Source organism: Mandrillus leucophaeus, unplaced genomic scaffold, assembly GCF_000951045.1.
Source record: "Mandrillus leucophaeus isolate KB7577 unplaced genomic scaffold, Mleu.le_1.0 Scaffold69, whole genome shotgun sequence".
In the NCBI taxonomy this organism is placed as follows: Eukaryota; Metazoa; Chordata; class Mammalia; order Primates; family Cercopithecidae; genus Mandrillus; species Mandrillus leucophaeus.
In genome coordinates this window covers 3,975,309-3,988,207 of record NW_012107474.1, presented here as the reverse complement: position 1 = coordinate 3,988,207, position 12,899 = coordinate 3,975,309, and the positions used below count along the sequence as shown (strand labels likewise).

The window sequence follows — 12,899 nt, the reverse complement described above, 5'->3', positions numbered from 1 at the left end:
GGTGCATGTGGTGTGTGTGGTGCATGTGGTGTGTGTGGGGTGCACAGAGTGGTGCGAGTGTGAATGGGTGGTGCATGGGTGTGTGTATGTGTGAAGTGTAAGTGCAGTGCATGTGGTGTGTGTGTGTGTGTGGTGTGGTGTGTGGGACGTATCCCTGTGCCCTCCTCTTGCAGAGTGGATGCAGTCCTTAGGGAGTGCCATAGAAACATACTAGCCTGAGATTCTCCAGGGCCTAACACAGGCCTAAACCATGAGAAAGTGATTCACCTGTTATTTTCTGCACCCGTGTTAAGGGGACTTGACCTTGAAAGGAATTAGATAGACTGAGCATTTGATCTTCTCTACCCTAGCCAGGAGTCTGCTGCGGGGCCGGTAGTTGGTACATCAGAGGGGATTCTGGCCCCGAATCCGTGGGTCTGGATTTTCTTCAGGAAAGAGGAAGGAATCGCACAGCAGCTGGACAGGGAGCCTTTGTGGGGAACAGGATAGGAAGCTGGCAGGGAGGTGAAATTAGACGGGGATTGCCCAGGTGAGCTGGGGATGGGCCCTTGCGAGCCAGGTCTGTTATCAGAAAGTGGAAATAAGAATGAGACTATCTATCCTGGCTAACATGGTGAAACCTCGTCTCTACTAAAAACACACACACACAAAACAGCCGGGTGTGGTGGCGGGTGCCTGTAGTCCCAGCTACTCGGGAGGCTGAGGCAGGAGAATGGCTTGAACCCGGGAGGCAGAGCTTGCCGTGAGCCGAGATCGCGCCACTGCACTCCAGCCTGGGCGACAGAGAGACACGCTGTCTCAAAAAAAAAAAAAAAAAGAATGAGACTATCAACTTCCTGCAAGTGACCCATCTGTTACACACGAGCACTCCAGTCTGTAAGGGTGGGGGGAACTGCTCTTCTTTTCTTCTATTCTGTGTTACTTTAGGCAGAAACAAAAGAAATCCCTTCTTATTTGGCAGAAAAGTCTAATTATTTCCTGACCTGTAGCTAGACCTATGCAGTTGGATAATTAGAGTCCTGCTGGTCCCCTTGCCAGAATAACCGGGGTGACGAAACCGAGGGCCCGGTGTCCCCCGTGCCATGTGTGCACACAGGCTGCCTGCAGCCGTGTGGGCAGTGACAAGAGCCTGTCCTGTGTGACCGGTGGAACCCGTCTCATTCCTTCAGGTCTCAGGTGTCCTGGCCCATCCCACTTGGCTTAGAGACTTCTAACAAACTGTAAACTAACCACCACCCCGACTTTGGAATTTGTCACACCTCCATAAGTATTTTCTTTTTCTTGTCTTGTCTTGTCTTTTTTCTTTTCTTTCTTTCTTCTTCTTTCTTTCTGAGGCAGAGTCTCACTGTCACCTAGGCTGGAGTGCAGTGGCGCAATCTCGGCCCACTGCAAACTCCGCCTTCCAGGTTCAAGTGACTCTCTTGCCTCAGCCTCCCAAGTAACTGGGAATACAAGAGTGTGCCACCACGCCCGGCTAATTTCCTTTTTGTTTTGTTTGGTTTGGTTTTGAGACAGAGTCTCGCTCCATCACCCAGGCTGGAGTGCAGTGGCACGATCTCAGCTCACTGCAGCCTCTACCTCCTGGGTTCAAGCAATTCTCCTGCCTCAGCCTCCCAAGTAGCTGGGACTACAGGCGCCTGCCACCATGCCAGCTAATTTTTGTATTTTTAGTAAAGACAGTGTTTCACCATGTTGGCTAGGCTGGTCTTGAACTCCTGACCTCAGGTGATCTGCCCACCTCAGCCTCCCAAAGTGCTGGGATTACAGGTGTGAGCCACTGTGCCCAGCCCCCTTAAGTGTTTTCAAAGAGAATGTCAACATATAGATATTGGATTACTTATGTGTAGAAGCAAATTGAGGGAAAATAAGGAATGATGCAGGCTTGCAGGACAATGCAGTTGGCTAAAACACAAAATTGGAACAGAAACATCTTATAAATCTATGAAAAAGAGCAGGCTCCCTTTACGTAAGCTCCCAGCCCCACACATCCACCAGCTCCCAGTCCCCTTCTGCCACTGCAGAAGACACTGGAGGGCTGGGTTCTCCGAGAGCACAGTATTCTTCACCCCCCAGTGACATTTCCTGCTCCCGGCACCACTCTCTCCACCCCATCTCCCTTCGACCCGAGGAGTGAGACAGCAGCTCTGCCCAGGTAGGGCTTCTGTCCCCACCAAAACCTTCAAATGGGTGTCTGTCACTCTGCAGTGGTTGTTTGCTATTTTTAGCTGCTCATAAAGGAAACCACTGTGGCTGTGGCTCCTCCTGCATGCTCCCCTTGAGCTCCCAGCTCCCAGCTGTTTAGGTCAAGCTAAGCCCGCTTTCCGACAACCTGCTGGGTCCACCAGAAACCTTGGACCAGGACTTGCTTTGCTAGCAGGGCAGGACTCTGGGCGGGAAGGAGGAAGCCAGGTTTCTAAATTATTCTTCATAATGCTTTAGTAGCTGGGTTTGAGGCCAGAGTCAAGATCCACGGCTCTATTTTTCATTTTAAAACATTTCTAAAATGCTCGAGGTGGAGATGAGAATTGTTTGTTGGGTGATCTCTGCTGAGTCACCCAGTCTTGGGTGCAGTGCCTCATCCCTGCGTCAAAGCTGGGAGTCTTTGAACACCTTCCTCTACCAAGCCCAGGAGGTTCTGGGATGATGTGAGATTTTTAAAAATTAATAGATATGTCTAGTGTCATGAATCTCATGTCTATAAGCAGTTATACTTTGTTATACTTTTGGGTTTTAAAAAATACTTTTAGAAAAATATGGGACTTTTGTTAAGTTGTCCATGTAATTCTTAAATTTCTAGAAGCGGGGAAAAGAAGAGGGTCCAAAACATGTATAGTTTGTCTCTGAGTGAAGAGTTTTCCCTTCACCCTGAAGCGGTTCATATTATTAGTATTGCTTCAATTATCAAGTTGGGCCTCAATATTCTGAGAGGTCAGCACCTTGGGGGGCCCGGGAGGCTGTGGTGGTCACTTCACAGGCCCTACGAAGGACCTCTAGCAAGTGGAAATACACAGCTTCCCCCCAGCAGCCCTTAGGGGTAGACATTTCGAGAATTCCCTCTGAGCAAAATGCTTTTAAGACTTGGCTCAGTGCTCTCGGCAGCTGCTGTGGAAAGCGAGATTTCTGGAGACCAGAGAGGCTGTGGAGACATTTGACCCAATCTCCTTGGCTCCATCTCACTGGCTTAGTCATTTCCACCACCTGGAGGCTGGAATGTGCTTCCAGCCTGTTTCCTGTCCTGCTCACACGGTCAATACCGGAGCCAGCAGACCCAACCAAAGGTCACCGGTGGCCAGAGCCTGGCCCTGCGCCAGACAGGGCTTTCCCCTCCAGGAGAAGCCGTGAGTTCTTCTTGTAATCATTCACATGACTTACGGAGACACCGTTCAAGATGCCTTCCCCAGGAGGAAAGTAGCAATGCTGAGTAACTGCACTAACTCTCCAGGTGAGCCTCAGATGGCCACGTGACAGTCTCTGAGAGTGAAGACCAGACCACACGCCTGCCGTCCCTCCCAGGAGAGACTGATGGAAATGGTAGTGCCATCGGCTGAGCCCCTGCCTCCCTCTGGCTCCCTCCCGGGTCCCCACAGATGCACCAGGCACTCTTACGCACCTGGCGGGTGTTCAGAAAGTCACAGCTGTGTGTACTGAGCATCTCCTGCCATCAGACACCACCTGGGTACTTGACTTCATGGACTCACTACATTTTCACAGCAACATGTGAAGGAGGGCATCGCCCCATTTTAGAAATAAGGAAAGTGAGTTCAGAGAAGCTAAGTAACTTGTCCAAGGCCACCGAGCAAGAAAGTGGCTGAACCAGGGTTTGACCCAAGGGGCCGTGTTCTCTCCATCTCCTTTCATAAAGGTCAAGGCAAACAAATTCTCCAAAAACAGAGAAAAATGTTAAAAGCTGGAAATAGAGGCCCCATTGCTCACGTTCATGTGCAAAGATCCGCCTAAAGAATTGTCTTTTGTGTTCTGAAGTCCAGGAGACATGGCCGCTCAAACCCAGAGGGGAACTTCACTCATGGAGCTTCGGTGAATTCAGTCCCATGTCCTTTCTGGGAAAGACGTGAGATGAATCCAGCCCTAGCATTTGCCATGATCAGTGTCTCTGCACAGGTGCCAACCTAGAAGAGCCTCCCAGGATGTCCACCACCCACCCTAAGAGTGAATCGCAGATACGCTGCTCCTTCAAATCCCACCCTGGTGACAGCCTGTCAGGGAGCCTGAGTCACGCCATGATGCTGGGAGGCGGCCGGGCAGCGTCTGAGGCAGGGCCTGCCAGCCCACTGCGGGCCAGCCAGGCCTGCCAAGATTCTGCCCCAGGCAATCCCGATGATGCATCCTGTGAGTCTGTGCCCACGCCGGGCAGACAAAAGAATGTGGCTCAGATGGCTGCCCTGCCTCCGCCAGGTGGCTCGGTTAAGCCTCCCTTGGGAATGCCCAGGAGCAAGGTGACTTGACATTTTTGCCTGTACCCAAGGCTGGGACCAACTTTATGAATGAAAATATTTAACCTCGATTCTTTTTTGTAGAGGCAGAGTCTCACTGTGTTGCCCAGGCTGGTCTTGAACTCCTGGGCTCAAGAGATCCTCCAACCCCCAGTTTGTTTTTTTGTTTTTTTTTTTCTTGAGATGGAGTCTCACTCTGTCACCAGGCTGGAATGCAGTGGTGCAATCTTGGCTCACTGCAGTCTCCACCTCCCAGGTTCAAGCGATTCCCCTGCCTCAGCCTCCTGAGTAGCTGCAACTACAGGTGCCCGCTACCACGCCCGGCTAATTTTTTGTATTTTAGTAGAGATGGGGTTTCACCATGTTGACCAGGATGGTCTTGATCTCCTGATCTTGTAGTTCACTCACCCCAGCCTCCCAAAGTGCTGGCATTACAGGCATGAGCCACAGTGCCCGGTCTCCGCCCCCAATTTTTAAATATATTTCCAAGGAGGCAATTAACTGAATTGTGTATTTTCTCCAACTCCAAAGAATGCTGGTCCCACACCTATGCACTGATAACCAAAATCACACTGTTGGAGGAATTGACCTGGAGGAACTGACCTCATGATGTGTTCCTGGCCCGGGCCCCTGTAATCCCAGCACTTTGGAATGAGGCCGAGGCAGGAGGATAGCTTGAGCTCAGGCGTTCAAGACCAGCCTGGATAACAAAGTGAGACTCCTTCTCTATTAAAAAAAAAAAATTAAAAATTAGCCAGGCATGATGGCTTACACCTGCGGTCCCAGCTACATAGAAGGCTGAGGCAGGAGGATCATTTGAGCCCAAGAGGTTGAGGCTGCAGTAAACTACATTTGTACCATTGCACTCCAGCCTGGGCAACAGAGCAAAGACTTTGCCTTGAAAAAAATAAAACAGATGTGTTCATCGTGTAGAAGTTGAGTTTGTAGGGATGTGTCAGGTGGCAGCGGGAGTGCATTGAGGAAGAGAGAGATGACTCCGCTGGAATGAGATGACCCCTCCCCATGCTGAGACTCTTGATGAATGCCATGCACAGGCTCCAGCTAGGGGTGGCCACAGTGGGGCCTTGCTTGCTGGGGACGGCCCCTAGACTACAGGATGGGAGCTGCTCCTAGTTTCTCAGAACCTGTGGGTTCTGCTTCTGCAGCTCCAGCCATCTATCTGGCCGTTCCCAGCACTGACTCTGGAATAACACTTTATCTATGGGCAGCTCCTCTAGAAAAGAGCCAAGCCCCACAGGCCAGAGGGGTCTCCCCTTACCCAACACAGGAATCAGGAAAGCTGCCTCTGTTCCCTGCAGGGCAAGGCACATTCCTTGTAATTAGTGCTTTGCCTGTCTTCTGGGCTACAGTTTTCCTTTCTGCTATTGTTTTTATTGAGCACAGTGAGTAGAATCAACTAAATATCTGGACGGATAGTCTCTTTAAGAGTTAAAGGAAATCCCATTAAAGGGCTTTTAAAAACAATCCAGGAGCATGCATGTGTCTATCCATAACTCAGTACTAATTACAAATAATTATTATCTATTCCAGTGGTTACCCCAAATAGTGCAATAAAGATGAAGGGAATAATTTTGCTGCTCCAGGAAATACTCATGCTTCTGTTTCCCTAGCACATTGTAAGAAATCCTATAACAAGTAAGAGGCAGGAATTATCACCCCCACCATGGGAATGAGGGGTGGAAGCTTAGAGATGCTGAGCGACTCACCGGGGACAACAACAACGTGGTTAGGGTTAGGGTTAGAGGCGGAGCTAGACCTGGACTCCAGGTGTTTGCTGCGTGATCTCCCGTGCCGCACCAAGCAGCAAGTCTATATGACACCCCCGTGGAATGAGAGAAGAGCAGCTCATCGACACAGATTTATTGCAATGCTCATCTCCCCAGATTTTGATGGGTCATCATCTCCTCTAGCTACTCAGAGCAGGGAGCTGGGACTGTACTAGAGTACGCGAAGTCATTGTGTGTATTCTCTTGGTGTGTCATTTCCCCGTGGAGTCACCTTCCAGAAGCTCTGCCACCTCCCGCTCACGGGGCCCGGGGGAGGGATGGGCCCTGCAGAGTGGGCGGTCACCACACTCGGGGCATCCATACTGCCTGCCAGTCCAGCCCCTTCCCCAGCTTGTTCTCCCATCCAGTCGGCTAAAGGGGCAACAAAGAGGAAGCCAGGGACCCTCAGGAAGGAAGCAGCCCCAGCTCCTCCTCCGGGCTCTCCTTTTGTTAGTATTACGGCAAAAACCGCAATTACATTTGCACCAACCTAATAGAAGCCCCTGGTGACAGGGAGAGGGGCACTGGTGGGGCCCAGTGGGAGAGAAAACAGCCTCGCAAGCCATTCTCTTTCAGTCTGTGAAGCGCATCGCGGCCTTCCTCGCAGGTGGGTGAGTGCGGCTGTCCCCATGATCCTCACAACTGTTGTTTGAACCAGTACCTCTGTGTCCAGCAAGGGGGTGAGGACTGTCCTCCCCCCACCTCAGGGGGCTGCATGGAATCACAAAAGCAGTCTTCCAAATGCATGACTAGGCTTGATTTTAAAAGGAGTCTCAAGTCTCTCCCCAAACAAAAACAGGAAAAGGGTGGCCAGGTTAAGGCTGGGTTCCTGGTGTTCTGAAGCAGGGCAGGCTTGGTGGCCTTCTGTCACTGAGGAGCAGGGGGTCTGTAGAAAGGAAAATCGTGAAAAAAGAAAACTGTAGGCCAGAACACAGGCAGTTGCTGAGCTGCTGGACGCGAGCCCCACACATTGAACAGAGCCCTTCAAAAGAGAACTGGAGAAAGAATATTCCAGGACTAAAAGGTGAAGTCAGGGAAGCTGCACGACCTCAGAAATCCATGCAGACATTCCTTAAAAAAGAAGGTGTCTTCGCTCAGCCACTAGAACAAAATACCATCCTGAGTGGTTTGTAAACGACATTTATTTCTCACCATCCTGGAGGCTGGAAGCCTGAGATCAGGGTGCCAGAAGGGTCAGGTTCTGGTGAGGGGTTGCTGACTGCCGCCTTCTCGTTGTTTCTTCACACGGTGGGAAGAAAGGGAGGGCGCTCTCTGGGGTCTCTTTTACAAGGGCACTAATCCCATTCACGGGGTTCAACCTTATGACCTCAGTGTCACCTCCCAAAGGCTCCATCTCCTAATACCATCACGGTGGAGGTAAGGACTTCAACATGTGAATTTTGGGGGAACACGAAGGGTCAACATGTGAATTTTGGGGGAACATGAAGGGTCCTTCTTCTGGAGGGGATGTCAGGGTGGGAATGCTCAGGGCACCTGGCAGAGGACCCTCTGTGGGGCGAGATCCTTAGTCGGTGCCCAGAGACTCCTCGGCTAGGCTGCTCCAAGGAATGCAGATTCCAGGGCAAGTCCACAGAAATAGCGAGGAGCCAGGTTAAAGCACCCAGAATCTCAGCCAATGTGATGGAGCCTGGGCTGTCCAATAAATGATTGACCAAAGACCCTTTAAAGGGAATTGAAAAGATGAAAAAGAAATTAGATACTGGCACATTTTTATTTTAGCCCTCATAAACATGCCGAGGCGGGCGGATCACAAGGTCAGGAGTTCGAGACCAGCCTGGCCAACATGGTGAAACCCCTTCTCTACTAAAAACACAAAAATTAGCCAGGTGTGGTGGCACGTGCCTGTAATCCCAGCTACTCAGGAGGCTGAGGCAGGAGAATCGCTTGAACCTAGGAGGCAGAGGTTGCAGTGAGCTGAGTTAACCCCACTGCACTCCAGCCTGGGCAACAAAGCGAGACTCTGTCTCAAACAAACAAACAAAAGAAGCTATGAGGTGGATGAAACAGATGTTATTATCACTGTCCTGCAGATGAGGAATCCAAAGTCCTCATCAAGGACACTCCACTTATTATGAATTCAGCCGGGGCTGAAGCGGTGTGTCCACAGCTTTGACGCCAAACAGGTAACCCCTTTACTAGCTGAGAATACGCCTCTGTGAAGACAAGTGACTGCAAAGCAGCGAAGCCTCAGTCCTGAGGGCATTTTTCTAAGACATCAGTTCCATCAGATACGTCTTTGGGAATCATTTCATATTCAGCCAAGTGTTAGAAAGGGCTGTTTGGCATTATTTGCTCCAATAATAAATCCATGCATGCTCATGTTCGTCAACGCTGCTCTGCAGTGAGAAGTCAAAGCACCCAAGCCAGGCCTCCATGGGGAGGCCCGAGATGACTGAAGGGTTTGTGCATAAGCATTTGTTCAGATGCAATAATCCACTACTCTTGGAGAGAAAATGATCCTTTTTAAAAAAATTATTTTGTCTTTTTAAAAAATTGATCTAACAAATTACGCAGAATTCAAGGAGCAACTGAAGCAAAGTTCTCTTGTTGATAGAGGTGTGTCCAGTGTGCAAATGTGTCCTTTGGAGACTGGGTCAACATGTGGCCATGGCACTGTGCCTGCTCCAGTCCCTGCACCCTTTGGCCTTGGGCCAGCCCTCCATCTGTCAACGACAGCACGCAAGGTCCTCCTAGACAGAGAGTATCCAGTACTATGGACGCTGTGGACACAAACAATGTGTGGGCAGAAAGCAGGTGAGTGGTTACCAGGGGATAGGGGTGGGCCGACAGGAAGTGACTGCTTCCTTTCTCTCTAAATCTCCCCAGGAGGGTTCCCTGGTGAGGACAAAGGTAGGTGATCCAGATAGCCATCTCCTCACCAGAGCTTCTCCTCCCCGCTCAAACCATGGAGAGAAAACATGGAGATGCTTCTTGCCTGCAGGTTTATAAGATTCAAAGCTTCTGGTGAGAAGCAGAGACAAGGGAGTATTCTTCTGTGTTGGGGAGAGCTGGACTGGCCACTGCTGATGCTGTAGATGAGAGTCTCTTGCAGGAGCTGTCCCAGGAGGCTGCGGGAGGGGTTGTCCTGGTGCACGCTGATGGTGGCAGAGCTGCTACTCCTGCTGGTCCGTCCCCGGTGTTTAATGAGCCTGTCCTGAGATGAAGGAGGGAAAGGGGGGCAGGCAAAAGAGAGAATGTCCATTATGCCAGGAGGCATCCCTGCCTTTCTCCTGTAGCTCTGGGACCAGCTGCAAGAAGGCAAAGTGTCATACCAGCCTTTTGAGATGGGAGGCTCAGAAGTCCATCAGCAGATGAATGAGCAGACAGAATGCGGTCTCTCCATGTGACAGAACATTATTCAGCCGTAGAAAGGAATGAAGCACTGACCCAGGCTACAACATGGTGAACCGTGAAAACGCAATGCTGCGTGAAAGAAGCCACGCACAAACGCCACACATTGCGTGATCCAAACGCCACACATTGCATGATCCAAATGCCACACGTTGCATGATCCAAACGCCACAAATTGCATGATCCAAACGCCACACTTTGCATGATTCAAATGCCACACACTGCATGATCCAAACGCCACACACTGCATGATTCAAATGCCACACACTGCATGATTCAAATGGCACACATTGCATGATTCCATTTACATGAAATACCCAGAATAGGTGAGCGACAGGGGCAGAAAGCAGGTGAGTGGTTACCAGGGGATAGGGGCGGGCTGACAGAGAGTGACTGCTGATGTGCACAGGGTTTCTGTTGGGGGAGATGAAAACATTCTGGAAGACTAGATGGGGTGACGGATGCACAGCATTTTGAGTGTGCTGAATACCATCAAATGATACACTTTAAAATGGTGGTAATGGTACATTTAATATTATGTGTATCTTACCACCGTTTAAAACAGAGCTTGACTGGTTAGTTTAACAAATATTATGAGTGGCTTTTGTTATGGGCCGGGTGTGGTGGTTTGTTCACTTTTTTGTTCACTGATTTGGCAAATATTTGTTGAACAGCTGCTGTGTGTCAGGGGCTGGGCTAGATGCTGGGGGGTTAGTGATGAGCTAAATCAATTATCATGGGACCTGAAGTCAGCAGAGAGAGAGGGACTATTCCACAAGTCACTGTGTGAACTGCATGGGTGGCAGGGCAGCCGTGCAGCTGGGAGTAGTGGCCAAGAGGAGTCTGAGGAAAGCCCTGCAATGCCACTGGAGGGTGGGCAAGAGGCTCAGACAGGACTGCAATGAGCCTGTGGGTTTTGTTCCTATAGCAAAAGAAAGGAGTGGCTAACTTGGCAGAGAAAAGATGAAATCATATTTGCATTTGACCAAGATGGAGACAGTAGGGGGAGGAGGTGGGTGACCTGGAGGCTCAGCTGGGATGGTGAGCCAGGCCCCTCCACAATGCACTTGGAGGGGGTGGCGGGTGGGAATGGGCTATAGAGGGTGCCATGTAGGGGTCTCCCTTAGGCAGTGTAGCGGGTGTGTGGGGCCGGGCTTGTGAGGAGAGGCCACCCCAGCAAGGATAAAGCAATGCCTGCCCATGGAGTATCGCGTTGGTCTGAGATGCAAGAAGATAGAAACGAAGGAGAGGACCATGGGAGGGGTTGAGAAATTCTAAAGGCAAGAAACAGTCAGGGAAGAGGAAGGATTCCACAGTGGGGGTGGCAGAGACCGAGTGCTGAGCCAGTGCCAGGCGCCCGCCCTGTGGGCACGTGTTATAAAGCAGCACCTTGAAATGGAATGGCGAGGCTCCTAAACACAACAGACTCTAGAAACTGATGCCTGGGTGTGAACGTCACAAAACACTGGGAAAGGACGTAATTAATAAGTCTTGGGATGAATTATCAAATGAGAAAAGACCAGGGAGGTCAACCAGAGGGGCCCACCGGGCAATTGTCCGGGTGAGGAGGGGAGGTTGGGTGCCTTCCCTGGCATACGGGTTGCCCCTATCCTGCCTCCAGGGCTCAGGGCTCTGAGAGGACGTGGGTGCAGCATGAAGGGCATGGGCTTTGCCTCCTCCACTGTAGGTGGGAGCCAGTCCTGCCGCAAAGAACCGCTATGGGGCTGGAGGTAACACATGTACACAGAAACAGCGCCTGGCCCACGGCGGGCGCTCCGTACAGCACAATAATGACTGTTGTTACACAGAGCCAAGAATAGGGAAGAATTCATTTAGCCCTAAGTGCACCCTTCACGCCAAGTGTATTTAACTTCAGATGAATAAGCAGCAAAAACAAACTTTGGGTTTTGTTCCTACAGCAAAAGAAAGGAGTGGCTGACTTGGCAGAGAAGAGATGAGATCATATTCGCACTTGACCAAGATGGCCCCAGGAGATAGTAGGGGGAGGAAGGGGGTGACCCTGGAGGCTGATCTGGGTTGGTAAGCTGGCCCCCTCCATTGTTTAATGTTTAAAAAACATTAAAAATGAGTCAAAAGGAGAACAGAGGAATCCGCTCCTGGCTGGTGATGCTTCTTTTGGTTAAATACAAGTGAAGAGAGTCTAGAGAGTCATTCATTCATTCGTGCAGCTCATCTGGACTGAGCACCCACTGCGTTGGAGAGACCACGTACAAATACCATTTTAAATGTTTATTCAGCAGCGAAGATATTCCTGCCTCTGACTTCTCCATCCAGGTCTCGGAATCACCACCTCTCACACACACACCCAGGAATCATCTCTATACCAGCCTCCTTTTCTCTAACCTCGATCCCATCCCATCCGACCAATCAGGAACCAAATCTCGCCAGCCCTCTCTCTGTGATTGAACTGCAGCTTCTTTCTTCTTCCCCGCTGGGTCCATCTGCTGGCTCTCCAGCGGGAACCTTCTCCTTCACACCATCCCGCACCCACCTGCCGGCCCAGCTGCCGGGACTTCGGAACAGACCTGGCTGTGGATCCCCCCAGGGGGCTTCCAAGCTGTGTGACCTTGGACGTGTTATCTCCCTTCCTAATGTTCATCTTCCCCATCTGTAAAACAGGCATGAGGCTGCCTAGCTCACTGGGCCATGGAAAGGATGGAAGACCACAGCAGGATGCATGAAGCTCCTGCATGGTGCCCAACACAGGCGAGAGGGCAGGTAAGGATCCCGGGACCTGCCTCACGCAAGTGTCGCCCACGGCTACTTAGGAATACTTCCTGGCAATGGGGCTCCCCTATGTTCCCTCCACATACACATTTAATCACCTTCCATTCCCCATTCCCCAGACCTGTTCCCTGGATCCTTGGCCAGTGCTCCTTGCCACAGTTTCCCTTCCCCTGGGCTTCATCCTGCTGAAGACACTGCTGACCAGCTGCCTGCAGTGACCTGCACGCCTGCACCTGCTGCTTCCTGAACTCTCCTTAGGTGCTGTCCAGAGACACCTCCTCTATCCTGTGGAATGTCATGGGGACCTGGATTGCTATTTCACATTTTGTGTGTGTGCCTGTCGCCTCAGCTGGACTCAGTTTCTTCAGGACTGGGACCAGGCCTTACGGTCCTTTGAATTCCTCCTCAAAAATCTGCAGGTTTTCTAGAAACATCTCTTGATTTCAATTAGAGGTTTGTAGCTCTAGCACCAAAGTTAAGTTGGGTCTAGGGCTGCTCTTTGCAAGACGTACTTACTACTCCAGGTGTGCACAGGCCCTGC

General features: G+C 50.8%; 1 protein-coding gene across 1 annotated transcript in view; it reads right to left on the bottom strand.

Annotated features, from left to right (window-relative positions):
- C2CD2 (C2 calcium-dependent domain containing 2) overlaps positions 1-9,461 on the bottom strand; it is an 82,204-nt gene extending 72,743 nt beyond the window's left edge. The window contains exon 1 of the mRNA XM_012002613.1: positions 9,139-9,461. Coding sequence (XP_011858003.1) covers positions 9,139-9,461 — 323 coding nt within the window. The remainder of the gene's footprint in view (positions 1-9,138) is intronic.
- Positions 9,462-12,899: the final 3,438 nt, after the last annotated feature.